This window comes from Crocodylus siamensis, chromosome 8, assembly GCF_052110815.1.
Source record: "Crocodylus siamensis isolate JL-2025a chromosome 8, ASM5211081v1, whole genome shotgun sequence".
NCBI lineage: Eukaryota > Metazoa > Chordata > Crocodylia > Crocodylidae > Crocodylus > Crocodylus siamensis.
In genome coordinates, this window is record NC_143402.1 from 52,317,755 (window position 1) to 52,345,450 (window position 27,696).

The window sequence follows — 27,696 nt, forward strand, 5'->3', positions numbered from 1 at the left end:
CGAGGAAAACTCTTAGCTGGCTTTTATCTCCTTCTCCTGGGCACGGGTGCAGAAACAGGAACTCTTACAACTCATTTCCGGTTCATACAAACATATATGTAAATACGTCACTTCATACGTCGCATGTTCATTATAATTAACTACTTAAGTATGCGGGGCGGATAGGCATATATGCATTAGCTAATTACGCTCAGAAAAGCCCCTAGGTCACCAAAAGTTGAAATCCTTCTCTCTTTCAAGGACACAGTCAATTGAATTACAGCTTCTGTAATCTACATGAGAAAAGCAGAGGGAGGCTGAAGGTATGTGTGATTTAGTATAGGAAAAAGATAGTAACTGGCCAAGAGGGAAAGGGAGTGATACTTTAGCACAAAGGGTCCTTGGTAGTGTTTCTCCTTATCAGGTATGAGATGCAAACTGTGCAGTTCTAACAACACTCTATTCATTATGCATTCCTAATAATATTTCTAACACACTGACCTAACATCTTGTTTTCCTTCACAGTGGAAAATTCCCACCTGCACGCGCATCTTGTCTGTAAACTATAAATCGCCTCTAAAAGTTTTATTTGGGGCCTCTGAGTTCGCTCAGGGTGCCCAGCATGCTGAATAAATTCTGAGACAGACAGCGACTCTGTGTCTTCGGGAACAGCTCCGCAAGGGGTCACGAACTCCTCAACAAAGGAGCCCTATGGGTTGTATATACCATTGATGCAAAAAATTGCGGTCCATTTCTTGGAGGCCACTAAAATCACAGACACACACTCATTAGATGGCACAAAAGGTGTATTTGCAAATAGGGTCAGAGCAGAGTCAAAAACTCAGATTACTCTGAACCCACCAAGGAATTTTTGCAGGCTGTATTTATCTTTTTCCTCCTGGGCACGTGTGCAGAAACAGCAACTCTTACAGCTCATTTCCGTTTCATACAAACATACATGTGGTTACATCACTACATCCATCGCATGTATATTATAATTAACTACTTAAGTATGCAGGGCGGAGAGGTAAATATGCATCAGCTAATTGAGCATGCTCAGAAAGTACTATAGGTCACCAAGAGTTTAAACCCCCCCCTTTCAAGGACACAGTCAGTTGAATTCCAGCTTCTGTAATCTGCATGAGAAAGGCTAGGGAGAAGCTGGGGGAGAGTCTGCGATTTAGTATGAGAAGAGCTGTGGCAAGGCTGGGCAAGGAGAAAAGTCCTTGGCAGTGTTTCTTTCTTATCAGGTGCAAGAGGCAAGCTGTGCATTTCTAACAATACTCCATTTCTAACAATATTCCCCCCTCAAGATGCTTTCTGCTCCCCATTCTCATTTAGGCAGATCAAGATAATTACGAGGAATTTTTCTGAGTACCATGACTTTTGCTACAGTCTGCGCTTTGAGGGGGACTGCTGCAACTTGCATCCTTTCAACTGTGGTGGTTACCAATCTTTTTGAAGCGGGTGTCTTCATCATACGGGGATGATTGTGGAGTGGATGGGTTACATTTCATCCACGTGGAGTTTGGGAGCTTAACAGCAGTAGAATTCCATTGACCTGCATACTTGCTGCAATTAAGGGCATAACAGGTAGTGCATGTTCGGACCCATTTCAATGTCCATGTACACTGGCTATGTCCCAAACTCCTCCCTGTACCATTATTGCTAATACAGTACTCTCCTAATGCCACTTGGGAAAGATCCCAGCTGCGGTTCTCATCCCATTCTTGACCGGTACTCTTAACATCCGCCTTATCACTTACCAACCATTTTGGGGCCAAAGGAAAAGCCCTCCAAGGCCACTGTTCTCCGGCCTCTCGGAGTCCCCCACAGGCCCAGCAGTTGGTAAGATTGAAGGTACCTGCAATTCTTTCCATCATGTCAACATACAAATTTGTCCCTGGGGGAGCAATTGGGGGAAGCGGGGATATAGGCTGGCGGCTAGGGCTGTTCAATCCTGCTTCTCTTACTACATAGATAACAACAAAGCATATTAAGATTCCCACCATATTCTCCCTTTCTTGAGATCAAATACAGCCTAAACTTTTTCTTTTTACTTTCTTGTCTAATTTTCTGAACTTTGATTAAGCTGTCTCAGGCGCACTTGGAGATCACCAGTAGGTTCACAGCTCCACTTGCTGGCTTCTTGTTCCAAGGACGACTCAGCTTCCGGAGTGAGTTCGTCCTGGGAGTTGGTGTCCTCTGACGCTCGTGGATGTCGTTTCACACGGGTATGGTGTATCCAACAGTCATGGCCAGCAATCTTTACAGCGGTGTGGGTTGTTAGAAGTACCTGGAAAGGGCTACTCCACCTCTCAGTCAAAGGTTCCTTTTTCCACCGCTGCACCAAGACCCAGTCTCCCGGGCAGAAGTCATGTACCGGTACATCTAAAGGCAGACGCTGAAAGGAGGCTGCATACCTGTGAAGAGAAGACAAGACAGACTGCAAAGCAATAACGTACATATGAAGCTCGCTATTACCTAATTCAAAAGTTACATTTTCTCGCATCCCAGGGGGTAAGACTCGAGGGGGCTTGCCAAACATAATTTCATATGGGGTTAATTTAATGCCCCGTCGGGGAGTGTTTCGAATCCAAGTAAGAGCTAGCGGCAATGCTTGAGGCCACTTAAGGCGTGCTTCAATACAGATTTTGATGAGCAGAGTCTTTAAGGTCCTATTCATGCGTTCCACTTGTCCTGAACTCTGTGGTCTCCATGGTGTGTGTAGTTTCCAAGTGATCTTGAGAGCTTGTGCGACTTCTTGAACTACCTTTCCCACAAAGTGTTGTCCTTGATCCGACTCGATGGATTCAGGCAGAGAATACTGGGGAATGATCTCCTGCAACAAATACTTCACTACTGTAGCCGCAGTGGCAGTCCTGGTGGGCCATGCCTTGACCCAACCGGAGAGCTGGTCTACCATAACAAGTAAAAACCCATGATATCCGGACCGTGGGAGCTCGGCAAAATCAATCTGCCATGCTTGTCCAGGGTACGCTGCCCAGGGTCTACCTCCCATTGGCACAGGGGGTTTCCTTCGAGGGTTTACTTTCTGGCATGTGATGCACCTGGTAGCAATACGCTAGAGCTTCTACATATAGCCCTGGGGCTACTGCTTGGCCGATCACTAGATCACCCATAGCCAAGCCTCCCATATGGGTTCTTGCATGGAGCTGTTGCAGCACCTCCCAAAGCAATGGCCTGGGTATCATGACCTTTCCTCCCGGTACTATCCATCACCCCTGGGAGTTCTTTTTTGCACAACCTGTCTGTGCAAATTTATCTTCTTCAGGGGAATACTGCGGGACTAAAACCCAGACGTATGGCCATATGGCAAGGGACAAGGCCTGCCTGGATACTTCCTCCGCTTCTCCACCAATAAATGCGGCTTCCTTTGGTGCCGCATCAGCCTTTGCATTTCCAAGCGTATGCTTTTCCTTAGCAGCCTTCCCATGGGCCCGCACATGAATGACTGCTACCTCTTTAGGCTGGTGGAGTGCCTCTAGTAGCTTGATAATCTGGGGGCCATTAGCAATTTTATTCCCAGAAGCCGTAATGAAACCTCTTTCTTTCCACAATAGTCCGTGCGCATGGACCGTAGAAAAAGCATAGTAAAAATCAGTGTATACATTAACCCGCTGGTCTGTCCCCAGCTGTAATGCTCGGGTGAGCACAGCGAGTTCCGCGGCCTGTGCCGACCATGAGCTTGGCAATGACTCCCTCCATACTACCTTATCCAAGGTTACCACTGCACATCCTGTTCGTCTTTTTCCATCGATGACAGAGCTGGAGGCGTCTACGAAGTATTCAGGATCTGGGTCTTCAATTGGGTCCTCAGCAAGATCAGGCCGCACCTGCGTGGTTTGATTCAGGACCTCAAGGCAGTCATGCGTCGGTTTCCCTGGCTCCGGCAGCAAGGTTGCAGGGTTCAAGGCTGTAGTATGTTTGAAAGTAAGTCCTGGATTAGAGAGCAAAAATATCTCATACCGTGATTGTCTGGAGGGGTTGAGAAACTTTCCTCCCTCAGTCCCTAGAATCTGGGGAACTCCATGTGGGGTGTGTATTTCCATATCCGCACCCATGACTATCTTCTGGGCTTCTTCAACAACCACTGCTGTGGCTGCCACAGCCCGAAGACAGGCTGGCCACCCGAGTGCAACTGGATCTAGAACCTTTGAGTAATATCCCACGGGTCTCCAGGTTGGGCCTGATGGCTGTGTCAGCACCCCTGATGCGACCCCTCGATTCTCATGAACATACAGTCGATATGGCTTTTTACTATTTGGGATGGCCAGGGCAGGGGCCTGGGTTAATGCTGCCTTAAGCAGATCAAAGGCATGCTGCATTTCTTTATTCCATTTCCATTTAGTGAGACTCTCCTTAGTCAGTGAGTCATACAGTGGTCTAGCCTTCCCACCATAATCTGGTATCCATAGTCGACAGAACCCAGTTAGCCCTAGGAATGCCCGCAGCTCCTTGGGTGACTTAGATGAGGTTAGACCTTGGATTGCCTGTATGCGATCTGCACTCAGGGCTCTGACTCCTTTTGAGAGCTTATATCCCAAAAATGTAACTTGAGGCTGACATATTTGGGCTTTCTCTCTAGAGACTTTATATCCTTTTTCCCCTAGAGTGTTTAACAGTGACCTGGTGGCTTCCTCGCAGAGTTGCAAGTTTGGGCTTGCAACTAGCAGGTCATCCACATACTAGAGGAGAGTCACTGCAGGGTGTGATCCCTTCCACTCCTCAAAGTCCTTCTGAAGGGCAAGTCCGAAAATATGGGGGGCTGCTATGAATCCTTGTGGAAGAACTGTCCACATGAGTTGGGCTTTATGGAAAGTATCTGGATCCTCCCATTCAAAAGCAAACAATTTTTGACTCTCTCGGTGAAGGGGAATGGAGAAGAAAGCATCTTTCAAATCTAGCACTGAAAATATTTCAGCTTCCCCCGGTACTTGTGTCAAAATCGTGTGTGGGTTCGGGACTACAGGATGGTCTGAAAGGACCTTCTTATTTACTGCTCACAGGTCTTGGACCAGTCTGTATGAGACCCCATCTGCCTTCGGCACTCCAAGAATGGGGGTATTATATGGTGAGGACCCTTCCACTAGCCATCCGCACTTCTTGTATTTCTCTATTAATGGCTTGAGTCCAGCTCTGGCCACTCGGCTGAGTGGATACTGCTTTACCCTAACGGGCCTCTCCCCATCCTTGAGTATGATCCTTACCAGGGAGACTGACTTAGCTCGTGCAGGGGTTCCATCAGCCCATACCGAAGGGTCTACTCCAGTCATGTGATCTTCAGAACTTACTACAGGGCGTCGGTCCCCCAGGAGAGCCATCTGATAGTTCGAGCTCTGCTTGACAGGTAGCTGGACCACCATCTGGTCATCTCTGAAAAATATCTCAGCTTGCAATTTTGTGAGTAGGTCCCGTCCAAGTAGGGCAACCGGGCAACTTGGAGAATATACAAAGGAGTGCTCAAGCAAATGGTCCCCCACTTTGGTGAGGAGTGGTTTACAAACAGGGAGTTGGGATTGCGTTCCCTCAATCCCTTCCACAAGTACATGCTGTTCACTAGTTCCTGCACAGGGTTTTTTTTCTGGAATCATTGAAAATGTAGCCCCAGTATCCACCAAGGCTTCAAAGTTTTTGCCACCAACCCTAATGGTTACCATGGGATCTTCTCGGGCTCCAACCCGAAGGGTAGTGGTCTTAGATCCCCGTCCCCTTCATTCTGTGTCGTCATCCTTTTCCTCTGCCCGCATGAGGTGACCTCTTGGTTTCCCCTCTCTCTTCTCCTTCAACTTTGGGCATTCCCTCTTCCAGTGTCCTTTCTCTTTGCAATAAGCACAAACGTCTGCTCCCACTCTTTCTCCTTTCCCTTTCTGCATCCCAGCCTTTCCAGGGTTACCTCCAGTTATAGCAGCTGCCAGCGCTGCCATCTGTCACTGAGCCTTTTTATCCTCCTTGCGCTCCTGCATATGCTCACGATTCCCATATACCTTATATGCAATTTCCACCAGCTCTGAAATCGGTTTCCCAGCACCTCCCTCAGTTTTCTGTAACTTCTTACGAATATCAGCAGCGGATTGACCAATAAACATAAGATTTACCATGCGTTGATTATCTGGGGCTTCTGGATCTAGGTCCAAAAACCTGCGGAACGCCTCATACAGCCTCCCGAGGAAAGCTGAGGGATCCTCTTCTCTTCCCTGTCTCACTTCATACAATTTGGACAGATTAGTAACCCGAGGCACTGCCTTCCCCATTGGTTCCACTATAATCCCCAGATACCGTGCACTCCGCTCTCTTCCTTCTGCGGTATGATTATCCCATCTCGGTTCCTCAACAGGGCAGGTATCACGCAAGGTACAACCAGCAGCTCCCTCCGCTTCTACCCTGGCTGCTGCAATGCGCTCTGCCATCCCCAACACTAATCTCCTCTCCTCCGGGGTCAGGAGGGTTTGGAGCATTATCTGGACATCAGCCCAAGTGGGTCGATGGGTTTGCCCAATAGATCGAAACAGGTCCCTCATCTTTTCAGGGTCTTCACGAAAAGAGGGGCTCTGATTCTTTCAGTTAAATAAATCTGAAGTACTAAATGGGGTGTAGACAAAAGTTGCATTGCCCCCCTCTCCAATAACTTCTTGCATTGGGCAATTCAGCACCGGCTGTGATTCTACAGTCTTGCGCAAATAATAGCCCTTATTCCCTGATTCAGATGGGGCACTTGGCTGAGGCTCACGCTCCGAATCATTAGGTATGCTTTGATACGCCGGTGGTGGTTTCCCTGAGGGAGGGAGCGGATCCCGAGGAGGTGTCTGATTCATCCTCGCTACCTGACAGGATGACCGGAGAGCGGGTCCGATACTCAGCCAATTCAGAACCCCCCCCCTCATTAGACTCAGGGAGTACAGGCGGTCCTCCTCGAGTCTTTCCTTTAACAACCATCACATGAGACTTTACTAAGCATTTCTTAATCCAAGGTGGCTGATTTTGAACCTCCCACAACCAACAATCGATATAAGGAAATTGATTCCAATATCCGTTCTGCATAACTATTTCATGGATAGCTATCACTTCTTTTACTACAAAGGATCCTTTCGGGGTCCAGTGGACCCCATATGTTGGCCACTCGAGTTGACAAAACTTAATTAAATCACCCTTTTTCATCTTCACTCCATAATCTGCCTGCTTTCCAAATTTACTGAAATGTTGTAATATATATATATAACCTAAAGGCATATCCGAGTTTTCTACACGGGAGCGACCCGCACCCATATGCCCACAAAAGTGCGTCCAATGCACACCAAATACCAAAAGATCCTAGTTACAGATGGTTCTCATATACCAGGCCGAAAATTTCCCAGTATTAAACCAAATCGAACGCGTCTTTGTTCCTGGATCCAGACCAAATTGGGCAAGGGAATTCATATACTCACTCAGATACCCCAGAGATCTCGATCAGAATGCCGGTATGTGTGTCTGGCATCCTCAGAAACCAAAAATGTTGCACAGGAGCCTTTAACTTCTCGGATATCCCGACTCACGTCTCAAGCCCCCTGGGCTAGCTGAAAAAGGCGGCTCGATGCGCACTCCCCGTGGTGGCATAGACGATCTTGTCACTGAATTCCGGTCCAAGAAAACTCCTGCCTGGCCCGCCAAATTTGATGCAAAAAATCGCGGTCCGTTTCTTGGAGGCCACTAAAATCACAGACACACACTCATTAGATGGCACAAAAGGTGTATTTGCAAATAGGGTCAGAGCAGAGTCAAAAACTCAGATTACTCTGAACCCACCAAGGAATTTTTGCAGGCTGTATTTATCTTTTTCCTCCTGGGCACGTGTGCAGAAACAGCAACTCTTACAGCTCATTTCCGTTTCATACAAACATACATGTGGTTACATCACTACATCCATCGCATGTATATTATAATTAACTACTTAAGTATGCAGGGCGGAGAGGTAAATATGCATCAGCTAATTGAGCATGCTCAGAAAGTACTATAGGTCACCAAGAGTTTAAACCCCCCCCTTTCAAGGACACAGTCAGTTGAATTCCAGCTTCTGTAATCTGCATGAGAAAGGCTAGGGAGAAGCTGGGGGAGAGTCTGCGATTTAGTATGAGAAGAGCTGTGGCAAGGCTGGGCAAGGAGAAAAGTCCTTGGCAGTGTTTCTTTCTTATCAGGTGCAAGAGGCAAGCTGTGCATTTCTAACAATACTCCATTTCTAACACCATCACCCCTCAGTATACAGAGGAGCCTGTATGGGTTGCACCATCTCTTATAAGTGTATAGAACAGTCCCAATGCACTGTATTATCTCCAATGGCTGTATGGGGGGTGTCATCCCTGGGATTTGATCCCTGGGTGTGGGAGAACACTACCTGGATGCGCCCGCAGCACTGGGCTGGCCCCCCCTCCAGCAGTGCCCAGATGTAGAGGCCACAGCCACGGTCATGGCCCGCACACAGGCTCAGCCTGAAGCCTCGGGGGCCCTGTGCCAGTTCTACCAAGAAAGGGGGAGGCACTGGCATCTGCAGGGGGAGGGAGGCAGGTTCAAAGAAATACTCCACCCCAACTCCCCCACTTCCCCTTCACTACCCAGACAATCCCCCCATTCCTCCTCCCTGATCCCTGCCCATTCCATGTCTGCCCTCCTCCACTCAATATCCCCACTCCCTCCAGTACCTGGGGTTGTGGGGGGTGGGAACCCCCAATCTTAGGCTTCACAGCAATATCAGCCTCATCCAAGTCACTGGTGGAGGAGCCTGTGGGGGGAGGGAAGTGTTCAGTGTGTGTGTGTTGTGGGGGAGGTTGCACTCCAACATGCTCCTTTCCCACCTTCATACCTCCCGCAACATCCTGGGGGTGCCTGCCCCACCCCATCCAGAACCCTTCCCCAAAACCGCAGTCCCACCCTCACTCAATCCCTGCTCCTTCCAGGCCTCTAGCCATATCTCCTAATACTCCTCAGAGGGGTATTGAAAGAGGGGGGAAATAATTACATGTCCAGCCCCATAGCAAAGCTTAGGCATGGGCAACTATGGTGGTGTTCAGAAGGGTGGGAGCTATTAGGCCCTGAGTGGTTGCACCTGAGTCCCTCCCAATACCAAGCCAAACAGACTGACCTTTGCTGAAGGGACGCAGGGACAGACAGGCAGTGCGAGCAGGGGCTGATAACAGCTGGGTGGGGAAAGGGTGTTAACTCCTTATCACACAACCTCTGCTCTCACTCACCAGTGTGGGGGCAGGGCCTGGTTGCCACAGCAGTGCCCCCTGGAGGGTAAGGCCTGCAGGGGGTACTGAGCAGGATGTCCTGGGGTTCAGGCCCCACAAAGCTGGTCACAGCAAGTTTCTAACCCCACCCCCACTGAGCCCAGGCAGAGGGGAGCAGCAGCTGACCATGGGGGCAGGTGCTTGGGGCCTGGGGGAGAAAGTAGGGGTTAGTGGGGTAAGGGGCTCTCAGAGATACCTCTACACCCATCTCCTGCTCTGGGGCCTTGGCCTGTCCTGCCCAGCTTTAGCTCCTCCTTGCCCCTCCCCTACAGCCTTAGCCCCATCCCACAGTACTCCCACACCCACATGACCCTCTCCCACCCGTACCCCAATACCCTCCCCCCGCTTAGCCCTACTCCCATGCATTCCCCTTAGTTTTAACTCCTCCATCAAACCCCATGCCCTGGCCCTAGACTTAGTAACTTTCCTACCCCACTGCCCCTCTCCCAGCCTTAGGTCTTCCCCTAACCCAATACCCTTCTCCTTACCTTAATCCCTCCCCATCCTTCATCACCCAATGCCCCATCCCTTAATCTTAAACTCTCCTCCAACCATTAGCCCCCTGCATCCCTGCCCTCACCCCAATTCCCTGCCACTAGCTTTAGACCCATCCCTATGCCCTGCCCACAGCCCCAGCACTCCCCACCCCAAACCTATGACCCTCCCCCATTGCCCCCAGCTCCTGATCTGGGCACTGAATGAACAGCAGGCCACCACCAGTCTTATTTGCCTTGGCCAGCATGGGGCAGCACTGGGGGTCCCAGATCTATTCCCCTCTGAGTACCCCTTGCCCTGATGCCAGTAACCCCTGGGGAGTGGTGAGGCAGGGGCACAGGCAGGTGCCAACCCCCCAACCCCACCTCCTTTCCTGTGGTCCTGCCCCCCAGGCAGGCGTGGGGGCAGCAGGGAAATGGGGAGGGTGGGTGGAGCACCCATTGGTGGCTGTATTGCAGCAGGGAGCTCCCATCCACCAACACATTCACTGCAGGGTAGAAAGCCAGGTGTTAATGAGACATGGCTGCCAACACCCCCGGTAGTCTCCCTGGGGGGGAACCACAGCTCTGTACAGCACCCCCAAGTGACCCCGGAAGTATATTTAGCCCCAAATGCCCCTGAGCTGTAGCTTCACATGGAACCTCATGGTAGTCTGAAGAGGGAAATGCAGCCCTAAATGGTGCCCCCTGATGATGCCCCAGAAGAGAGATACAGCTCTACATAGTACCCTGCCCAAGTGGTCTGGAAGGGGAGATACAACCCCATATTGTATCCTTGAATGCCACAGTGGGGGAGATAGAACACTGCACGATATCCCCTAGCGGCCTGGAGGCAAAATGCAGCTCTGAATATTGGAGGGGGTGGGGAAAGAATCTCGCCATGTATAGCACCCTCCAGTGGCGTGGAGGCGGAGATACAGTCCCATAGAGCACTCCCTACTTCAGCAGATCCTAAACTCTGGGTTGTGACCCCAAATAGGGTCGCAACATCAGTAGATGGGGTTGCAACGTGGCACTCTCTCCCAGGTCCTGCCATGATACCTCTCGGTGGCGTTTCCGGGCGCGACTTGAGGGCGGTGGCTCTGAGAGGACTACAATTCCCATGAAGCCTTACGCTGTCCAGTTAGGGCTGGCTCCGAGGATGAGAATACGACTCCCATGATGTTCTCCGACGGCAACTCCGGGTGCGGCAAGATGGCGGCGCCAGCGGCTGGAGGAGCGGGAGCGGTGTCGTTCGGATTTACGCGCACCGCCGCGGGGCGGAGGCGGCTACCCGGTCCCGGGTCGGGGCCCTGCGCTGAGCCTGACGCCACTGAACACGTGCCGGAACCAGACTTCGTGCGCGCTATGGAGGACCGGGAGCTCCAAAGGTACCCCGGGGGGAGAGGGGGGGAGAGAAGTGGAACAGTGCATGCGCGACCTGTACTGCGCATGAACACGGGAGGAAGAATAGACTGGGCGTCTTTGGATGCACGTCTAATATGGAAGCTTCGGTTGCCCCGCGTGCATGCCTCGCAGAGGGCAGGTTACATCAGAATGCGTGCGCCGAGGGAAAAGTCGGTGTGCACTGCGCATCTCAGCCATTGTTGGTACAGCGCGTGTACACTCGCGGCAGGGCGCAGGGTAAGGAAGACGGGCAGGCATAAGGCGTGGGTTGGGGAAGGGGCGTGGCCTTAGAGAGCAGGGGGTGGGATTAAGATAAGGGGCCGGTCAATTGATGAGGGGGCTGGCCTCTGTGGGGTCATAGGGCTTTGGGGCTTGGTCATTTGGGGAGGTTGTGGGGCATTGAGGTGGGGCTACTGGGGAGGGGATCTTGATGGAGGGGGCAGGACCTAGGAAGTGGAAAGGAGCAGGGTTTAAATTTGTAGTGGAGGTGGGGGTATGTGCAGAGAAAGAGGCGGGGTCTCAGGCTGTGAGGGGTGGGGCATCAGTAAGCTGTCTCCCCACAGTGTCTGCCTGGCCCCACGGCCCCCCTCTGCGCTTGTCATCCCCCTGATCCGGGCGAACCAGTGGAAGCAACCAGCGGGGAAGTCTCCCCCAGACCCTGTTGGTGGGGACAGGGTTGAGAGTCAGGCTGTTCAGGAGATCATTGAGGGTGAGTGGGCATGGGGAACCCAGGTGTCCGGGGTTCATCATTCCCAACCTGGTGCTTGAGCAGGGAGAAAACCCACACATACAGGCTCCCCAGCCCTCCATGCTTTTTATTATTCTGTATTTGTTCATTCGAATTACCAGAAATAGGGGAGAACCCAGGCATCCAGGGTGCTAGATGTCACCCCTTCCCCCTCCCTCTTCCCCTCAAAAGTGCTAATTCTGTCAACTAAAGGCTCCCCCTGCACTGGCCCACTCAAAAGCAGAACTCAAATGTCCAGACTCCCTGCCACCCCAGATGCCCTGCCAGAGCAGGGGGAGAACCCATGTGTCCAGGTTCCCAGCCCGCACTCCTCCCAGGGGAGTCTTCTCTGCTCTAAATGCTTAGCTCCATCTCCCTCCCAAAGAATCCATGTATCTAGCTCTGATACCTCCCCTGTGCCTTGCAGAGTCACGGCGGGCGCTGGATGTTTGGGGGGCTGGTGCTGAGGCTTCCCTGGCTCGAACCATTCCCATGCTAGTCCAGAACAGGGTGCCCAGTGGCTACGAGGACAGTGACCACGTGGACGTCAGTCTCCGTCCTGAGTCGGTAAGGGAATCTCCAGGTCCAGCTCTGTATTTCCCCCACCCACCTCCTGCCCCCAGCAGGCCCATGCAGGGGCAGAACCTAGGTATCCCAGCTCATGAACTCCCAGTTTCAACTCCCAACCTAAAGAACCCAGGTGTCAGGGGTCTCAGTCCCCTTGCTGTTAATCCCATCCAGCCATTACTCCACTTCTAGAGAACTCAGGTGTTTGGCTCTGATCCCTTTCTGCCCCCCAGCCCAGCTGGCCCAGTATCCCCCCTCTCTGCCTCTCTTGGGCCCAGGTGACCCACGCAGGGGCAGAATCCACGTATCTAGGTTTCTGACACTGCTCCCTGCTCTAACCCCACTTCCAGAGAACCCAGGTGTCCAGGCTCTTAGGCTCTCCCTGGCTCTCACTTTCCTCTCAGAGAACCCAGGTGTCCAACTCTGACCTCTCCCTTTCCCCCTCCCTCAGGCCCAGCTGGCCTCACCTCCCCCATACTCCTTGCCTCCAGCTGCCTCATGCAGGGGGAGAGCTTGTGCTTCTGGGCCTCAGCTCCCAGAGAACCCCCTTCTCCCCCCAGCATCCCCGTCCCAGTGGCCTGATGTATCCCTTTTGCCCCTCCCCAGGCCACAGAGGCAGATTATGCAGAGGTGCCAGTGGAGGCCTATGGTCTGGCCATGCTGCGGGGGATGGGTTGGAAGGAGGGCGAGGGCATCGGCCATACCTTCAAGCAGTGAGTGACCCTGGGGGCAAAGGTCATGGCAGTTGGGAAAGTCAGAGGGGAGGGAGCAGGGCAATGAGGGGTACAGCTTGGTGTTGGGGGTCAAAGGCTGGGATGGGGTAGGAAGGATTGTGGGTGAGGTGGGGTACAACAGTGAGAATTGTGCCTGAGATCACTACAAGGTCCAAGGTCAAGTTGGAGCATGGCAAGGAGGATTCTGTGTAAGGCTAGAGATCATCACATTATCAGAGATCAAGGTAGAGCATGGTTGGTAGAACTGTAAGGTCAGAGATCATTTTTTGAGGACAGAAGACAAGCTGGGATATGGCAGGGAAGATTGATGTTGGGTCAGAGATCAACTGTTGACATTAGAAGATATGGCAGGGAGGGTTGTGGGTATGATCATCTTGTGACATCAGAGATCAAAGTGAGATATGGTAGAGAGGATTGTGAGTAGGGTGAGAGGCTGCCCTGTGACATCAGAGGTCAAAGTGGGGAATACCAGAGAGAATTTTGGGTACAACCACTTTCCTAGGTCCAAAAGTGACCCTGGGGTGAAGGTCAGAGGTCAGAAGGCCAGGAAGGGATGATGGGTAGAACCTTCTTTCTGCTTCTGGGGTTGAAATTCAGGGGAACTGTCTGGGTGGTATCAGAGGTCATGATGTGGGAGAGGGGTGCACAGGGGATGGTACCATGGGAAGCACTAGGGGTGCCATGTAATCCCTTCCTGTCCTATCCTTCCCCCAGGGCTGTGAAGCCACTAGAACATGAGTTGCGCCCGAAGGGACTGGGCCTGGGAGCTGCCCAGGCCCCCCTGCCATTCTCTCCACTGGGCACAGAGCCTCCTGAGGAGGGGAATGGGGAGGAGCCCCTGGGGCTGACACCAAGGGGCAGCGTTCTCATCCAGGCTGGCCCCCACCGGGGCCTGTATGGCAAGGTGAGTGTCTACCCAGATGCTGTGTTGTACCCCAGAACAGAACCCAGGTGGGGTTGGCTGGGTGCCTGGGTTCTGTCCTGTCTTTGGGGGAAGAGTAAGTGGGGCTGGACACCTGGATGTCTGGGTTCCATCCTAGGTGTGTAGAAGTGTTTGTGTGGCGGTGCGGGGGGAGGTGCCTGGGAGCCCAGATGTCTGGTTTCCATTCCTCCCACCCAGCCAGGATAGGAAGCTAGGGGCCTGGATGCCTGGGTTCCATCCTGGCTGGAAGGAAGGGGTTGGCTGGGACCTGGATACTTTTTTCTATCTCAGTTTGGGGAAAGGGAGTAGGCTGGAGATCTGGATACCTGAGTTCCATTCTGTCTGGAAGGAAGGGGGATTGATGGTTAAATGGGAGCCTGGGTTCTTTCCCAGTTCAGTAGGAGTTTGGAGGGGAGGGGGCGGGGCTGAGCCCAGATGGCTGAATTCCATCTGGCTCTGGAAGAGAAGCAGGGACTGCCAGGAGGGCCCAGGAGCCCAGACACCTGGGTTCTCTCCCTGCTGGGTAGCAGGGAATAGGGACTGGTGGCTTGGAGCAGGGTTGGCAGCCCAAACACTTGGGTTTTACCCCAGCCTTAGCAGAGGAATTTGGGAGCTGCTGAAGGACTGGTGACCCTAATGCTTGGGTTCTCTGGGCAGACAGCATTTAGCTGATGAAAATGGAAGCTAAAGGAGCTGGGAGCCCAGACACCTGGGTTCTCCGGGTGCTTGAGGAAAGACCCTCCCATTCTCACCTGTGCTTTCTCCCATGACCCCAGATTGAGGGGCTGGACACTGATAATGCCCGAGCAATGGTGAAGCTGGCACTGGGGGGCCAGACAGTGACCCTTAGCCAGCACAGCCTGCAACCTGTGACCTGGAAGGAGTACAAGCGACTGGGCAAGGACCTCAGTGAGTCATGTGACTTCCCCTCTTTCCAGCTGGCTCCATCCCACCCCCAGCTTTCTAATACCCCCCTAAATCTCTCCAGGTTGTCTCAGCAAAGCCCACAAAGAGGAGGAGGAAAAGGATCAGCAAAGGAGTGGGCTCACTACCCACCCAGATGCTGGGCTCTCCCAGCATGGGATGGAAGAGCCTGGGCAGAAGAGGAAGCAAGGTGTGGAGGTGCAGAGGTATGGATTGGGTCTGGTGACGAGGCCAGCTCTGTAAGACTACAGAGAGGGCTGAGCTACAGGCAGTTCTGGGGAGGAAAGGCTGAGTATGTCACCACGTGGAGAAGGCTTAGATGCAGCCAGCTCTGGGTTGGGGCAGCTGAGTATAATGCCTTGCAGAGAGGGCTGAAATGGGCCCAGTTCTGGAGCCAAATGGCTGACTATAACACCCTAGAGAGAGGACATGAGGTGTGGCCATTTTTGGTGCAGAAGAGCTGATTCTAACGCCATACAGAAAAGACTGGAACGTAGCTCTGGGGTGGAGCAGCTCAGTATAATCCCCAGAAAGGAAGGTAAGATGTGGCCATTTCTAGGGGGGAAGAACTGAGTTTAAAACCATACAGAGAAGACTGAGATGCAGCCAACTCTGGGATGGAATGGCTTAGTATAACACCTCACAGAGAGGGCTGACATGTATCCAATTCTGGGGAGGAATGGCTGAGTAGAATATACTGTGGAGAAGGCTTAGGTGCAGCCAGCTCTAGGTTGGGGCAGCTGAGTGTAATGACATGCAAAGGATGAAATGAGTTCAGTTTGGGGCTGAATATCTGAGAATAACACCCCATGGAGAGGGTTGAGATGCAGCCATCTCTGGGTGAGAATGGGTCAGCAGCAAACCCAGATGTGGGTCCAGACCCCACCCCCTGACTGACTCTGCCCCTCCCCCTGCAGTCTGGCCAAGCAGGCCCGGAGTGATGGCACTCCCTGCTGGCTACACCGGGATCTGCGGGTCCGATGTATCGACCGAGCCTACAAGGGGGGTAAATACTACAACATGAAGGTAAATGCCCCCTTCTCTTATCCTTCAGCCCTGTCTCTTAACCCTCCCTTGGAGAGGGAGACAGCCCTTCCTCTGCCCATGTCTCTTTCCACTTCCCTGTAGATGGTGGTTGAGGATGTGCTGGGAGGTGGAGCCTGTGTCTGTCGCACTGATGAGGGGCGGGTCTTGGAGGGTGAGTGATGGAGAGGTGCAATAACTACGTCTGCTCAGTTTATCGCCTTGACTCTGTTGGAGTGTGGGTTGGAGGCGGATGGGGCTAGAGGATGTGGGGAGGAGCTTGGGGACAAGAGGGCAGGGCCAGGAAATGGATGGGGCTATGGGATTTGCCCAGGGAGTGGGCGGGTCTAGATGCAAGGGATGGGGCTGGTAATTGATGCCAGGTGGGTGGGGCTGGGAGATGACTGGCAGGGGAGATCAGGGGGTGGGTAGGAATAGGAGGCAGGGGCAAAGCTAGTAGATGACTAACAGGGGATGAGGCCATGGAGTGGGTGGGGCTGGGATGACAGGCAGGTGTGGGAGTTGGGAGGTGACAGGGAGGGGGCCTAAAATAAGAAAGTGGGTGGAGCCTGGTGAGGCTGGCTCCACCTTGTCTCAGATGATAACACCTCTTCCCCCCCTTCCCAGGGCTTTGGGCAGCAATGTTGGAGACAGTGATCCCCCGTGGTGTCAGCGACCGCATCATGGTGGTGCTGGGGAATCAGGCTGGGAGGGTGAGTGACTGGTTGGGGGGAAGCGGGGAGGTGAGCCTGGCTTTGGCAGAGGGGCTTGTGAGCTCCTCCTCTCTTAGAATGCTCTGCAAATTGTGCTCACCCCACTTCCCCAATACAGGTTGGCTATATACTGCAGCGGGATCGTGCCTGCGGCCAGGCACTGGTGCAGCTCCCAGATATCGGGGTCATCACCCTTGACTATAACGCCATCTGCCATTATGTGGGGCACCACGACGATGATGATGAGTGAGCCCTTCCCCCTGCTGGCCCCACCCCCTCATCCACTGAAGTGGGGGGGAACTGGATTTGTGTCCGTGTGGCGTTCTAGAGCCGTGACTGTGTTCAAGAGCACAATGACAGGTGGTCAGGGAGGGGAATGAACAGGCATGACCAGCTGGGCATTGAGCTATACAGCTTCTAGAGCAATCCCCCATGCTGAGCCCTTGGTGAGTTCTAAACTCGGCCTTCCCTGTGGTTCTAGGTTTGGGATCATGTTCTCTTATGGAAGATTCCAAGACCTTGGAGGTTCTAGCCTGGGATTGTGCTGTCCAGCCTCCCTGTCCCCTGAAACCTAGGTTCTAGATCATGGTATCTGTGGTGATCTGCAGGTTTTAGATTCCTGGTTTGGGGTTCTAGATCCACTCCTAGAATTACCTTAATCTGATTCTGGATGGGGATGGAGCAGTGCCCCCTGGGATCATGGGGTGTTGGAGTGGGGCCAAGTGCCAGCTTCAGAGGTGGCTGCTGGAGCATGAGGCTGAAGTTGGTTCCTTATTCCCAGTTCCTTATTCCTGGTTCCTTTTTTTAAAGCTAATCTAGACCCAATAAAAACTTGTTATTAATGAATTACACATCCTAGAGAAACAGAATTTCATTAGCTACGTATATGTACTAATTATATGTAAAATAATATCTCATCAAATACAGAGCCCTAAATGAAGGTCAGATTAGGATGGGAAATTTCATGGCAATGCCACTGGGGGACTGTCCGAAAGAAACATGACTACAGTCCCGCCTGGCCCAGAGCACAGTTTGGCCATGCCAGGCTGCCAGCTAACAGCCCCCATACCCACTATACTAAGTATAATGGCTTGAATAGGGAGCTGGCTTTCGGGCTGGGATTATGGCTAGAAATTCTGCTTGGGCCACCCATCAGAATACCTCTGCATGACCGGGGAACTGTCCTGGACATCTGTGACCAAACTCGCCCGGCCCAAAGTGTGGTTTGGCTGTGCCAGGCTGCCAACAGACAGCACCCCAGGCACTGTGCTAAGTATATGGAACCGAATAAGGAACTGGATTATGGCCTGGGATTATACCCAGAAATCCTTTTTGGGCCACCCTGAAACACGTCTCTGTGGCACCGGGGGACTTTCCTGGACATCTCTGACCAGAGACCGGCCTGGCCTAAAGTGCGGTTTGGCCGTACCAGGGTGCCAACAGACAGCACCCCAGCCTGTGCTAAGTATACAGTTTTGAATTAGGAACTGGTTTGTGGGCTGGAATTAGAGATGGAAATGATTCTTGAGCCACCCCATGCCATGACTCTGCAGCAGCAGGCCACTCTCCAGGACACCTCTAACCAGAATCTTGCCTGGCCCAAAGTGGGCTCAGATTAGAGATGGAAATCCTTGTTGGGCCACCCCACTCTATGACTCTGGCACTGGACGCTTCTCCCAGGCATCCCTGACCAGAGTATTGTCTGGCCCAAAGTGCGGTATGGCTCTGCCACACTGTCAATTCAGAGTACACCCCCCTGCCCCCAGTGACTGTACTAAGGACAATGGCTTGAATAGGGAGCTCTTTCTGGGCTGGGATTAGAAATGGAAATCCTTCTTGGCCACCCCACACTATGACTCTGTGGCACTTGTGAACTCCCCCGGACATCCCTGACCATAGTTTTGCCCAGCCCAGAGCATGGCTTCTTCATGCCATGGTGCTAACTGTAGCCCCCATATCCATTAAAATAATAAAAGGCTTAGTCTGGCTGTCTCTTGAATGTCTGTCCATAATGCTTCTAGCCAGCTGCGCACGCACCCCTGGAGAGGGCGGGGGTGAGTGGCTGGGTGGCACATGCTGCTCAGGCCCAAGTTGGCACCACTGCCAGGGAATTTTGGCGGTGGGGAACGTGTCTGAGCAGCTGGGGTGCCCGCCATCTTCCTGCCTCAGGGCCAGTGGGGTATCGCGGTGGCCACCTGTCCTGGATGCCCCCTAGACAACTGGCAGGGACAGGGAGATGGGGGGGAAGGGAGGCAGGTAGATGCAGGCCAGGCAAACCCAAAGTAGCTGTGGGGGGAAGGAGGGGAGCAGGGTTGGACCTAAAGCAGCAGGGAGGGGGTGGGAGTGGGTGCAGGACTGAGGGGGGAGGGGAGTGTGGCTGGACCCGAAGTGGTGGGGGGGATGGGGTGGCTTGGGGTCAGACCTGAAGCGGTGGGAGGGAAGTGCAGGTAGATCGGGGTGGGGGAAGTGGGGGCTAGTCACAGGGCTCCGTATCCAGACCCTCTCCCCAACCCCTGTCATTCTTGATAGGCAGTTTGCTGGTACTAAGTATATTGGCTTGAATAAGGAACTGGGTTATGGCCTGAGATGATCATTGCAAATCCATTTCGGGCCCCCCCACACATGCCTCTGTGGCACTGGGGGACTCTCCTGGACATCCTTGACCATGTTTTTGTCTGGCCTAAGAACACTTTGGCCGTGCCAGGCACCAATTTACTCGCCATCTGCATGTGTTATTTACATCGCTACTAATAAGCAGCTGCCCTTCTGCTGGGTTCATGGGGCAAAACCCTCATGGAATCATCCCAGAACATGTCCCTACTACCACAGAGCCTGCTGAAGAAATCTGGGCATGTCCCCCTGCTCAGTCCAATGCTTGCTTTTTGAGTAAGCCTGCCAGCTGATACCCAAACTTTAAAACCTTTATGTTGCTGTTCCACCAGGTACTGGATGGCAGGACGAATGGCTGCATGCATATATAGGGCACCAGTAACAGACCTTTGCTCCAGCGCATAGTATTTAGCATGTGTCAGAGCAGACTTGATTAACTGAGTTTGCTGCCAGTCTGTTGAAGTGTGATAATTAACGCACTCCAGCAGCCTCTGCGTCGTGTATTCACTGTGCCCATGTTTCAAAATGGAAGCAGTAGCGCTTTAACTAAAGATCGTTGAACCAGCACCCCCACTGCTGTTTTGAAGTGTGGGATGCTGAATACATATGACACTGTGGGTGCTCTAATTAGAGTGTCTCTAAGAGCCGTTCTCTTAAAAGCACCCTTCTCCCCACCCCAGAGCATGTGTATAGAGGCCCCTAGGGATTTTTCAACAGCATTTAAAATTTACGTCCAACCGCCACCCAGAAACTTGGTAAAATAATTTAAAGCTGGGTATTGCAATTTAAAGGAACCTGCTCACTCACTAGCAGATGTTAAATTAAAACAAGTTTATTACAAGGGAAAAGGGGAACAGTGGTACTCCCTAAGCACAACCTTAACTATTACTCTTTCACTGTAGCTTAAAATGGATCACAGTCACAGTCAGAGACAAACCAACCTGGGGAGCTCCCTCCTAGCTAAGTCACTTGGGAAGGGAGTCTCACCAACAGCTGCCATCCAGGGACTCTACCACTTGCGGTCCTAAAGAAATTCCTTATTTGAGCCAGTATGCTTAGTGTAGTGGGCATGGCATGAAGAAACTGCACTCTGGCTCATGCAAGACTGGTCAAGGGTGTCCAAGAGAGTTCCCCAGTACCACAGAGGCATGGTGCGGCATGGTCAAGAAGGATTTCCATTTCTAATCCCAGCCCATTTCTAATCCCAGCCCAAAAAGAGTTCCCTATTCAAGCTGTTGTCCATAGTACAGTTGCTGGGGGGAGGGGAGAGGGGCATGCTCTGAGATGACAGCATGGCAAAGCCACACCGCACTTTGGGCCAGACAATACTCTGGTCAGGGATGTCTGGGAGAATTGCCCAGTGCCATAGAGTCATGGAGTGGGGTGGCCCAACAAGGACTTTCATCTCTAATCCCAGCCCAAAAAACAGTTCCTTATTTGAGCCATTATACTTAGAACAGTGGCTGGAGGACTGTCATATAGCAGCTGGGGATGGCCAAACAGCCTTTTGGGCTGGGCAAGTCTCTGGTTAAAGGTTTCATAGATTTCATAGACATTAGGGCTGGAAGGGACCTCGGGAGATCATCGAGTCCAACCCCCTGCTCAAAGGGCAGGAAGTCAGCTGGGGTCATAGGATCCCGGCAAGATAAGCATCCAATTTACTCTTGAAGCTGTTCAATGTAGGTGCTTGAACCACCTCCGCTGGCAGACTGTTCCAGACCTTGGGGGCTCGGACAGTAAAGAAATTCTTCCTTATGTCCAGCCTGAAATGGTCTTGCAGGAGTTTGTGACCGTTCGACCTCGTCATCCCTTGGGGCGCTCTGGTGAACAAACGTTCCCCCAGATCCTGGTGGTCACCCCGATAAACTTATAGGTGGCCATCAGATCACCCCTGAGCCTGCGCTTTTCCAGGCTAAAGAGTCCCATGGCTCTCAGCCTGTCATCGTAAGGTCTGTTTTCCTGACCTCTGATCATGCGCGTGGCTCTCCTCTGGACTCTCTCAAGCTTCTCCACATCCTTTTTGAATTGTGGAGCCCAAAACTGGACGCAGTACTCTAGCTGCGGCCTCACCAAGGCCGAGTACAAGGGGAGAATGACGTCCCGGGATTTGCTTGAGAAGCATCTATGGATGCATGCCAGCATTTTGGTCGCTTTACTAGCCGCAGCATCGCATTGGAGGCTCATGTTCATCTTGTGGTCAATGATGACCCCCAAGTCTCTTTCTTTTGTAGTGCTAACCAACGTAGCACTGCCGAGCCTGTAAGGGTGCTGCAGGTTTTTCCTCCCAAGGTGGAGAACCTTGCATTTTTCGGTGTTAAACACCATGAGGTTCTCGTCTGCCCATTTACTGAGCTTGTCCAGGTCAGCCTGGATCACCCGCCTATCTTCTGGCGTGGATGCTTTGCCCCAAAGTTTGGTGTCATTGGCGAACTTGGCCAGTCCACTCCTGACTCCAATGTCCACATCGTTAATGAAGATATTGAACAGTATGGGTCCCAGGACAGAGCCTTGAGGGACCCCACTGGTCACAGGGCACCATGATGAGTGACTGCCATCAATCACTGCCATGAGATTCCTCCGGGGGCACAGAGGTATGCCATGGGCTGGCCCAAGAAGGATTTCTAGCTGTAATCCTAGCCCAAAAGCCTGTTCCTTATTCGGGTCCATATATTTAGCACTGTGGCTGGGGTGCTGTCAGCACCCTGGCGTGGCCAAACTGCCTTTTGGGCCGAGCAAGTGGTTTGTCAGCAGTGTTCAGGAGAGTTCCCCGGTAGCACAGAGGTAAGTCAAGGAGTGCCCCAAAAGGATTTCTAAGTACTATCCCAGCCCAAAAACCAATTCCTTATTCAAGCCAATGTATTTTGTATAGTAGGAGTGGGGGGCTGTTAGTTGGCAGCCTGGCACTGCCAAGCTTTGCTTTGGGCCAGGCAAGATTCTGGTTAGAGGTGTCCAGGAGAGTGGCCTGGTGCTGCAGAGTCATGGCAAGGGGTGGCTCAAGAATCATTTCCATTTCTAATTCAAGCCCACCAACCAATTCCTAATTCAAGACTGTATACTTAGCATAGTGGCTGGGGTGCTGTCTGTTGGCACCCTGGTATGGCCAAACCGCAGCTTGGGCTAGGCAAGTTTCTGGTCAGAGATGTCCAGGAGAGTCCACCAGTGTCACAGATGTGTTCTGGGGTGGCCCAAAATGGATTTCTAGGTATAGTCCCAGGCCATAATCCAATTACTTATTCGGTTCCATACATTTAGCACAGTGACTTGGGTGCTCTCTGTTGGCAGCCTGGCACTGTGCTTTGGGCCAGCAAGTCTTTCATCAGGGATGTCCAGGACAATCCCCTGGTATCACAGAGTCATGGCATGGGGTGGCCCAAGGATTTGTAACTATTATCCCAGCCAAAATCCAGTTCTTTATTCAGGTCTATATACTTAGAACAGCTTCTGGGGGTGCTATCATTTGGCAGTCTGGCATGGCCAAAGCGCGCTTTGGGTTGGGCCAGTCTTTCGTTTCAGATGTCCAGCAGCATCCCCTGGTGTCACAGAGACATGGTGTGGGGTGGCCCAAGGAGGATTTCTAGGTATAATCCCAGTCCATAATCCAGTTCCTCTTTCAAGTCCATATACTTAGCACAGTGTCTGGGAGGGTGCTGTCAGTTGGCAGGCTGCCTCAGCCAAACCATGCTTTGGGCTGGGCAAGTCTTTCATCAGAGATATTCAGGACATTCCCCCAGGCCACAGAGACATGGCAAGGGGTGGCCCAAGAAGGATTTCTAGGTATAATCCCAGCCGAAGCTCCAGTTTCTCATTTGGTTCCATTACTTAGCACTTTGTCTTCGGTGCTGTCTGTTGGCAGCCTGTCACAGTCAAGCCATCCTTTGGGCCGGGCAAGTCTCTGGTCAGAGATGTCCAGGAGTGTCTCCTGGTACCACAGAGATATGGTCTGGGGTGGCCCAAGAAGGATTTCTGGATATAATCCCAGCCCATAATCTAGTTTCTTATTCAAATCAATATACTTAACACAGTGGCTGGGGTGCTGTCAGTTGGCAGCCTGGCAAGATGCATCCAGTAGAGTCCCCTGGTTATGCAGCAGTATTCTGATGGGTGGCCCAAGCAGATTTTCTAGCCATAATCCCAGCCCAGAAAACAGTTCTGTATTCAGACCATTATATTTAGCAGCTGAAACCTTGCTGTGACAGCCAAGGCTCTAACCCTTTTTCATCCCTTCGCCCCATTCCCCAGCCCAGGAGCCTGGAGGCTTGGAGGGGTGGGACTTCAGGTTCTTTGCCCCATCTCCTGTTCTGATCCATCAGACCTTTCCAAAGAAGAGTGTGAACCCAGGCTTCTGGCTGTCCTGACCCGCCCCTTTAACGCCCCCGCCCCCGTCCCCTTCTAACGTATTTTAGGTCCTCCGGATTTTATTTCCCTTTTAAAGTTTCATCTTCCCTTTAAATCCATCCATTTAAATCGATTCACCCTCCCCGACTTCAGTGGCCTCACATGATTGGGTGGCCGTGGCATGAGGGGGCGGGGCTTGAAAGGCCAGGGTGCAAGATGGCTGTAGCGATGCGGAGCGTGAAGGTAGCAGGCGAAAGGAGTTCGGCTGGTGAAGCGACCGACGGGAGCCGAGCAGGGATGATTCAAGTCAGAAGGCTTGATTCATTCTCCCCGCCTTTGTGGCCTCCCATGATTGGCTGGCCCTAGCACGAGGGGGTGGGGCTTGAAAGGCCAGGGAGCAAGATGGCTGCAGCGATGCGGTGTGTGAAGGTAACGGGCAAAAGCAGTACGGCAGGTTAAGCGACCCTGACAAGAACCGAGCAGGGACGATTCAAGCGAGAAAGTGAAGGAGGGCGCCGGGTGAACCCACTGCGTCCACCAGGAAAGGGAGGCGATTTTGGTTATAATGGAGGAGTTTGGCCATAGTATTGCGCTCCTCTCCCCCATTTGAGATGAGGTGGGGAGGAGGGAGAAACTTAAACATACACTCCGGGTGGAGTGGGGGAACGCGTCCTGGTATGGACAGGACCATTTCTTACTTGTTCTCGGTAAGCGGTCACCGCATGCGTGGACTTGAGGGGGAGGAAAGGCGCAGCTGGGTGATATTATGGAGCTGACCGTAATGGGGGCAGTGACAAGGGGAGGAAGAGACCATCGTGTTTCCTCAGGAGCAGCATGAGAGAGGCCATTGTGTACATGCAAGAGAGACCATACACACGGGAGAGATGCAGCTGAGAGAGGCCATTTTGCACAGAGGTGGGGAGGCCAAGGTGGGAGAAACCATTATGATCTTGGGGAGAGGGCTAAACTTCACTCTGCTTCCCACCCCCCCAGGGGATGGTGGCTCTGGTCACAGGTGGGGCCTCGGGCTTGGGCCGAGCCACAGCTGAGCGCCTGGTGCAGCAGGGTGCCAGTGCTGTGATCCTGGACCTGCCAACCTCAGAGGGAACAGCTGTGGCCAAGGAGCTGGGGGAGCGCTGTGCCTTTGCACCTGCTGATGTAAGCCTGTCTGGATGCCTGGGTTCTGGACTTGGGAGCCCGGATGTCTAGGTTCTCAGGGGGTGGAGGGGAGGTTGAGAGCCAGGATGCCTGGGTTTCCAGAGCAGGAGAGGAGGCCAGATTCCTGACTCTGGAGTGGGTTTTGGGTTCCTGAACAGCTGGGTTCTTAGTGGGGGAGGGTAGGGTGGAGCTAGGACACTTAAGTTCTGAGGTGGAGCGGGGTGGGAGGAGGAAGCAAGGAGCCTGGATGCCTGGGTTCTCTGGGGGTGGAGCGTAGAGATGTGGGTGCTCTTGAGGTGAGGTCTCTGCTGTGGAGGGGAGCTTTTGAAAGCGCAGATGCCTGGGTTCTCCCGCCCAGCAATGGGAGGGGAGTGGGGCTTGGCAGGTTGGGGCAGGGCAGTGGGGTGTAGCCCAGACACCTGGGTCCCCTTACTGTCCTCCTACACTAGGTGACGTCAGAGGAGGATGTGCTTGCTGCCTTGGCCTTGACTCAACAACGCTTCGGGCGCCTTGATGTGGTTGTGAACTGCGCTGGCATTGGTATTGCTCTCAAGACCTATAGTACCAAGATGAACAGAGCCCATGGCTTGCACCATTTTGAAAGGGTCATTAGGGTGAGTCAGGGCGGGGCTAGCTCCACTCCCAGCCCTGCAGACTTCACCCCCCCACCCCCAGACATCATGCATCTGTGTGGGGGTGGAGAGTTATGGGGCTGACTGGGCATGGAGGAGGGTCTGGGGGATAATATGGGGCCAGGTGGACCTGGGGGGACAAGAGATATGTGGCTGGTTGTGTCCAGGGCTGGGTGGGAGCAGTGAAAGCAGGCTGGGGGGCAGCAGGGGGATATGGAGCTGGCTGGGTCTAGTGGGGAGTGAGGGAGGCCTGGGGCCAGCTAGGTAGGAGATGGGGGGTGGGGGGAGACATGGAATGGGATGGAGGTCCAGGGCAGAGGGGATGGGGAGGGGTCTGGGGTCAGCTGGGCTGGGGATCCTATCCCCATTAACCTTTTGCTGCCTATGCCAGGTGAACCTGCTGGGTACCTTCAACGTGATCCGCCTGAGTGTAGGTGAGATGGTCAGAAACGAGCCTGAGGATGGACACCGTGGTGTCATTGTCAACACAGCCAGTGTGGCCGCCTTTGATGGTCAGGTCGGTTGCAGGGCGAGAGGGGGGTTTGGCTGGGCTGGAGGCTTACTTGGTGGGGGCCTGTGGAGTGTTATATTTGGCTGTTCCTTACCCTAGTGCTGGTCCATCTTGGGCCTCTCTCCCGGTTTACCCTGCAGGTGGGCCAGGCTGCCTATTCAGCTTCCAAGGGTGGCATCGTAGGCATGACGCTGCCCATTGCCCGAGACCTGGCCTCCATAGGCATCCGTGTCATCACCATTGCCCCAGGTGGGACCCAGGGCCATGAATCAGGGCTACTGGGTGGGGAGGGGCTACAGGTCAGGAGTGAAGGACACTGATGGGGCTGTGGGTCAGAAATGAGGAGTTCTGTGCAGGTTGGGGCTGTACTTGGGAGTGAGGGGTACTGTGGAGCTCGGGGTGGGGGGTGCGTTGCAGGTCAGGAATGAGAAGCAGTTGTGGGAGGGGTGCTGCATATTGTGAGTTGGGGAGAAGTGAGGGGCACTAGCAAGTGAAGGCAGGGTCTACAGGTTGTGGGTGAGGGACAACATGAAAGGTAGGGGCTGTGGGTTGGGGTGAGTGGCACTGGCAGGGTGCTACTAACCTGTCTCCCCTGGCTCCCCCAGGGCTGTTTGCGACGCCGTTACTGGGTGAACTGCCAGAAAAGGTGCAGAGTTTCTTGGCACGCCAGGTGCCCTTTCCCTCACGCTTGGGCCACCCGTCTGAGTTTGCCCATCTGGTGCAGAGTGTTGTGGAGAACCCCATGCTTAACGGCGAGGTTGTGCGGCTTGATGGTGCCCTCCGCATGCAGCCCTGAGCTCACCCTGGCCCTACCCCCAGGCAGGGGGTGAATAAAGGACTGAACCTCAGCTCAACATGGGTCTCCAACCCCCTTACAACCTATTGTGAGATCCTAGGAATCTCGACTTCCTATCCTATCTGCCAGCCAGCAGGCCTTGCTCCCTTCCCAGACGTGGGGAAAAGAGTACCCAGGCATCTGGGTTGTCTCCTCCTACTCACAAAGAGAACCTAGGTATCTAGGTCCCTGTATTCCTCCTCACCCACCTACCCAGCAGGCCTCATTCCCTTCTAAGAGCTGGGGAGACTGAACCCAGGCATCTGGGGTGCTCTCCTTCATCCCCCAAGAGAAGCCAGGTTCCTTCCTCTACCACCCCAGAGAATCCAAGTGTCTGGGATGCCACCTTTATCTCCAAAGAAAACCCAGGCATCCAGGCTCTCCCTTCATCCTGTGCACCATGAAGAGGTAGAGTTGGCTGTGGGAAGGTTTTTTATTGGTTTCCCCCCACCTGGGGTGGGGGGATCTCTGGGATGGGGTGGGGCCCGCTACCGGCTGCTGGTGCTGAACTGGAGGTGATACTGGGCTATGGGCATGTTGGTGTAGATGTCACGATTCAGGTGCTGCTGTCTATGGAGAAGATGGGGGACAGATTAGAGTCTTGTGCCCCAAGGGGGCTGACCCCCATCTGGCCACACCCACTCAGAGCAGCCTTACCCTGGCCCTGCCCTGCTTTAGCTCTGCCCAATGCTGCCCCCTCCCTTTGGTAAGACCCACACCCAAAGTCCTACTCACTTGACCCCATTTCCTCCCCATGCCCCACAGCTTTATGGCTTCACTTACTCCCAGACTTTATCCCCCCTTCAGTGCTCCACTTGCTTTCCTGGCTCCAGTCACTGCTTTGGCATTGAGCTGTCAAGGC

At 53.1% G+C, this 27,696-nt stretch overlaps 2 protein-coding genes and 1 long non-coding RNA gene across 9 annotated transcripts in view; 1 reads left to right on the plus strand and 2 right to left on the minus strand.

Moving 5' to 3' along the window:
• Positions 1–10,936, minus strand: LOC149858520 (uncharacterized). The gene is made up of 4 exons (XR_016443945.1): positions 10,799–10,936; positions 8,676–8,755; positions 7,428–7,689; positions 1–2,402 (listed from the first exon to the last, which is right to left on the minus strand). It is a non-coding gene; the product is annotated as an uncharacterized LOC149858520 (long non-coding RNA).
• Positions 10,799–26,853, plus strand: GPKOW (G-patch domain and KOW motifs). 4 transcript variants are annotated; one of them, XM_090060747.1, is made up of 15 exons: positions 10,799–11,127; positions 11,707–11,852; positions 12,298–12,437; positions 13,044–13,150; positions 13,886–14,075; positions 14,870–15,002; positions 15,082–15,223; positions 15,935–16,043; positions 16,146–16,215; positions 16,668–16,753; positions 24,692–24,856; positions 25,306–25,470; positions 25,880–26,005; positions 26,140–26,248; positions 26,605–26,853. In XM_090060747.1, the coding sequence occupies exons 1-15, from the start codon at positions 10,916–10,918 to the stop codon at positions 26,793–26,795; spliced, it is 2,091 nt and encodes a 696-aa protein (XP_089916873.1). In that variant the 5' UTR covers positions 10,799–10,915; the 3' UTR covers positions 26,796–26,853. The 4 variants fall into 4 exon arrangements, with proteins under 4 accessions (XP_089916873.1, XP_089916875.1, XP_089916874.1 ...); XM_090060748.1 differs by lacking the exon at positions 10,799–11,127 and adding an exon at positions 11,134–11,380; XM_090060749.1 differs by lacking the exons at positions 11,707–11,852; positions 12,298–12,437; positions 13,044–13,150.
• The window catches only part of LOC149858522 (RIB43A-like with coiled-coils protein 1), a 4,331-nt gene continuing 3,486 nt past the window's right edge, over positions 26,852–27,696 (minus strand). For 2 of the 4 annotated variants that reach the window (XM_090060876.1, XM_090060880.1), the window contains one exon: positions 26,863–27,404. In XM_090060876.1, coding sequence (XP_089917002.1) covers positions 27,323–27,404 — 82 coding nt within the window. In that variant the 3' untranslated portion in view covers positions 26,863–27,322. Of the gene's footprint in view, positions 27,405–27,696 lie in introns of all 4 variants that reach the window. The other 2 variants (XM_090060878.1, XM_090060877.1) reach the window with 2 other exon arrangements.